Source organism: Ranitomeya variabilis, chromosome 8 (assembly GCF_051348905.1).
Source record: "Ranitomeya variabilis isolate aRanVar5 chromosome 8, aRanVar5.hap1, whole genome shotgun sequence".
NCBI lineage: Eukaryota > Metazoa > Chordata > Amphibia > Anura > Dendrobatidae > Ranitomeya > Ranitomeya variabilis.
The window spans coordinates 161,863,732-161,868,574 of NC_135239.1; the positions used below are offsets into that span (position 1 = coordinate 161,863,732).

At 43.4% G+C, this 4,843-nt stretch overlaps 1 protein-coding gene across 1 annotated transcript; it reads left to right on the forward strand.

Moving 5' to 3' along the window:
- Nucleotides 1-425: 425 nt before the first annotated feature.
- LOC143787980 (protein kinase C theta type-like) lies at nt 426-3,133 on the forward strand. The gene is made up of 4 exons (XM_077277257.1): nt 426-531; nt 1,053-1,244; nt 1,833-1,961; nt 2,581-3,133. The coding sequence occupies exons 1-4, from the start codon at nt 466-468 to the stop codon at nt 2,758-2,760; spliced, it is 567 nt and encodes a 188-aa protein (XP_077133372.1). The 5' UTR covers nt 426-465; the 3' UTR covers nt 2,761-3,133.
- The last annotated feature ends 1,710 nt before the right edge of the window (nt 3,134-4,843 follow it).

A 4,843-nucleotide genomic window follows, 5' to 3' on the forward strand; every position in this document is an offset into this window, starting at 1 on the left:
TGAAGTGTTTTAGACCCTTTTTTGGGCTCACTCGAAGAGGGGACAAGGCTTTTATGGAAATGGGAATAGTTTGATAGGAATCCATGTGGTTTACAATGTCACAACGTGCAACTAAACTGTAACCAGATTTTTGTGAAAATTATTGGCTCTAAGTAATTAAAACAATAGTGGTGTAACATCAGACAAAAGTCTCTGAAGATGCTCCTAATTTGTCAAACAGTCACTGTGATGAATTTGGCGCATATTCAGACAGCCTGGTATATGTCTACACAAGATAGGATTAGTGAATCTGCCCCCAGTGTTTAGTGAGTGGTCCTGTGAAGCCCCCACAGTAACCAGCACTACAGGTCATCTATGTCTGATTCACAGAACTATTTTTCTTTCTTTTTAAGGGATTTAAAACCAGACAACATTCTACTGGACGGCGATGGACACGCTAAGATTGCTGATTTTGGCCTTGCTGCTATGAATGTATTTGGCTGTCAGAAGATCAGAGGCTTTCAAGGCACTCCTGGCTATATGGCTCCTGAGGTGACTATGTGACTACTAATATCTCATACTTTATTATCCACCTGCAATTCTCCCTTAATGTGGAGCTTGTGGAATCACAGATCTATCACCACAGCGGCCCACATTTACTAACGCTAACTAATAGATAGACTGTGTAAGGGCCCCCATACATATTAGACTAAAGTCAGCCAAACCGGCCAATATCAGAAGGATCAGCCAACATTCTAATGTGTACTGGGGCCTCTAGACTCTATATCCAGGAGGAGAAGGATCTAGCACATTGGATTTCCAATGATCAATCCTTTATTTTTTGGAGTCTGGCAGAGTTTCTCTAATAGAGAACATAGAAGTTCTTGGCTGAACTGTGAGCTCCTGTTCATGGGAGAGGTAGCTATCAACCAAATGATCTTTTGGCTGACATGTATTATGTATGGGGGCTTAGGTGTGGAAAAACTCTACCAGTAAACATGGACCACAATTGTTTTCTCTCTCCCAGGATGGACAATGTACTAACTTACTCTTCTAATCTTATGTTTCCACAGATGGCTCGTCGACAGCCCTATAATTACACTGTTGACCTGTTCGCTTTTGGGGTCACAGTCTACCAAATGGCCACAGGATATTCCCCGTTTTACTCTGGTTCGTGTTTACGAAGGGTTGCCTATTCAGTGACATGTGATAAACCTTGCTATCCAAACACCATGGATTCTCAGCTGAGGGATGTCATAGAGAGAGTGAGTAAATAGACAAATATACCTGGAGACATAGGAAGCATAGACCAGTCATGAGTTTTGATAATACACCGTACATTTCATCACCACTGTATTGGGTATTTCAGCTTTATCCAATAGAAGGAATTGGGACAATGCTGGAGCCCCGGGACAGCCTCTCCTATATTCCTATATGTACAGCGTTCTCATCTACAGGCCAATTTATACAATAAAGAGGCTGCGGCGCTCACCAAAACCTCTCCACACAGGGTATCGGTCCCTGACTGATGAACTACTGATGACCTATCCTGTGCTATCCTGTCCTATCCTGTACTATCCGATCCTGTACCATCCTATCCTGTCCTATCCGATCCTGTACCATCCTGTTCTGTACTATCCAGTCTTATCCTGTCCTATCCTATCCTTTACTTTACTATCGTATCCTGTATTATCCTATCTTATCCTGTCCTATCGCATTTGTTCCTAGCAATGGCTGTTTAAATAAATTCATCTTTCTGTAAGAAAATTAGAAATCAATTCTGTAACTGCTTTTTTTCTGAGATTATTTCTATTATTACTTGTGATATAATAATGGTTCTTATTTATTTGCAGCTCTTGTGTAAAACACCAAAGAAGAGGCAGGATGTTTGCAGCAATTTAAAAGGACATCCATTCTTCTCGCCCATAAACTGGAAGGAATTAGAGGCGGGAAGGTCACTTCCACCATTTACAATGACACCTGTAAGTGCACAGCGTTATTTTATTATAATGTCACCTGCTCGTCTGTGTAATGTGATAATAACGTGTAAGAAATACTCAAATAATGAGTAACAATCCTACATAGTGTAGGCCAGAATGTGTTTATCCTCCCCTGCTGGTAAATGGGAGGAATTACAGTATGGGGCAGGATGGACAGGCTTTTACATATTTCTCAAAAGTGTAATTATTGTCCCCAATTCTTCAGAAGGCCACTTAGTGAATAACTTGGATTCGTTATGCTGTGTTCACACTCTGCATTTTTTTTGCGAAAGAGCCATGTTGCTCTTGCAATTTTCGGAAGAAAAACCACAACAGAATTATGAATTTTTGTTGATACTGCGGCAAAAGAACCCGATGTGGTTGCAACGTGTGACCAAAAGTTTATGGTGCAGTTGTAGCAGATGTGGATACCGCAGATTGCCAGGCAGCACCAGTAGTTGACTTGTTCTCAAGCTGCAGGTAACGATGCATCATGGCGAATAGCGATAATCTGCACACGGTTACCATGGCTCATCCACAATCTGTACAGGTGCCCTCAGGAGGGGACGGATATAATTAAATACCTAATGAAGTAACCAGACTAATTTGTTTTCTTCTATAGATCCCAGTTTTGGAAACCAGCAAACAAATTGAATTGGACCAAGTGATGTCTGGCATTGAAGCTCAGGAACCACCTATAACCCCGAAGGACCAGCGGCTGTTCTGTGGCTTCTCCTACATCAGCAACAGGTGGAAGAGCATTGAAAGCCGCAGAAATAACAGCAATGGAAATATAACTTAGTTCCCTCCCCCCAATACCTGACTACTGGGTCAGGGAGGCGTGGACCTGGGTGTGGTCTGAAGAAACAGGCGGGGTCTGTTGTTATCCCACCCCGAGTTCTTCCATTTACTCTGTTACATATCAGAGACCATAGTGTCCTGCATTCTCTATTGCTGCCCCATAACTCACCTGGCTGGCATGCTGCTTGGAGATGTAGGACCGTCAGACTACAGGACGGCACGGTGGCGCAGTGATCAGCACTGTTGGCGAGCAGCGCGGTGCTCCTGGGTGTAAATCTGGGACACCATCTGCACAGAGTTTGTATGTTCTCCCCGTGTCTGTGTGGGTTTTCCCCGGGTACTCCGGTTTCCTCCCACAACTCAAAACATACTGCTAGGAGAAAAAAAAAAAATTATTAATTATTGAACATCATCATCCTGTATCTCGTGTATTTCTGTATTTATCACCAGTATGTGACATATAGAAAGGTGGTAACACTGCACAGTGTCAGGACGTTCATATACTATTACTTATCCTCTACATTACACACCTGTAAGAATTCACTGATGTCCACAGTGACATAAAACATGAATTTCTGAATAAGTAGGTTTTGAGCCTCTAGTAGTCTGCACAGTTACGATGTAACACGTAAACTCACCGGCTCCTTCCTACAGCCCTCCCTATACGTTGTTATTGCTTCCTCCTGAGAATGAGGTTGTGTTGTTACTAGAACTCCGGGTTTTCTGTTACTACGTGCGCTATGAGGATTTTATTTAGCTGTATATGTACAGCGGATGTTGGTTGTGAGTGCATGGAGCGGGCTCAGGAGCGGAGAGCGCGTCCTACAAGGCGGCAGTGGGTTGGATACACAGCTGACTCGCATCTATAACTGACTGAGGTTACATTGTTACTAGGACTATGGGTTTATGCATCTTCCTGCAGCCTCTAACTCTGACATTATCACTCTCTTCCATCTCCCCATGAGGCCTAATGTCCGTCAGTCGCTAATCTATTGTATATCTGTCCCATAAAAAGCACATATCTCAGCGTCTACAATAGGAATGTTCAGATCCTGCCCCCGAGAATACAAGAAACTGCACAGGACGCCTACTTTTAAGTGGGTATGTAATCCACATCAGTTTTCGGGTGTGATTTGGTACATTGAAGGGAAAGTGCTAAAAATTAAAACATTTAGAAAAAAAAAATCAAATTCACAGTTTTATAACCTTCCCGACCTTGGATGTACGGCGTATGTCATGGCAATTATGCGCGATCGCCACCAGACGTTCAGCTAACATGAAAGCTGTAACCCAGCTCTCACTGCCAGGAGCGGCGCCCGCACTTGTCTCCGCAGTTTAACCCCCTAAATGCTGTGAATTATATCAATCGCAACATATAACGGGCAGGGAAAGGGAGGGGGCTCTCTCTCCGCTCCGATCGGTGCCTCCGCAAGGGCCTCATCGCTGCCATGGTGACCCTGGTCACGAGGCTAGCAAACTTGTTACACCATGCTCAGAGCATGGTCTAAACAAGATAAACAAGACCTGACAGCTGTAAATCATTGCAAATGCTTTATAACAGCGATTAGAGTGATAAAAGTGAAAGTTACATAGAGGGACAAAGTAAAAAAGTAAAAATAAAGTAAAAAAAATTTAAAAAATAATTTTAACCCCTTAACCGCCAAGGGTGGTTTGCACGTTAATGACCGGGCCAATTTTTCCAATTCTGACCACTGTCCCTTTATGAGGTAATAACTCTGGAACGCTTCAACAGATCCCGGTGAATCTGACATTGTTTTCTTGTGACATATTGTATTTCATGATACTGGTAAAATTTCTTTGATATTACCTGCGTTTATTTGTGAAAAAAACTGAAATTTGGTGAAAATTTCCTGACGAAGGAATCAGTGATTCCGAAACGCGTTGGATTGTGGTCCGTAGGGCGCTCCATAGCCATAGCCAGTCCCGTGAGGTATCACGTGACCGTGACATTACGCAAAGTCCTGCAGCTTCCTGCACTTTGCTGGCTGTTCGCCGGCTTCTGACCTGGACACCCACAGGCGGTAACTTGTTACCAACAATCAGAGGCGTCTGTCACTGGCCGG

Coding starts and splice junctions, on each gene's coding strand:
- LOC143787980 (XM_077277257.1), top strand. CDS start 466: ATGAATGTATTTGGCTGTCAGAAGATCAGAGGCTTTCAAGGCACTCCT. Junction 532..1,052: donor CTGGCTATATGGCTCCTGAG/GTGACTATGTGA, acceptor ATGTTTCCACAG/ATGGCTCGTCGACAGCCCTA. Junction 1,245..1,832: donor TGAGGGATGTCATAGAGAGA/GTGAGTAAATAG, acceptor ATTTATTTGCAG/CTCTTGTGTAAAACACCAAA.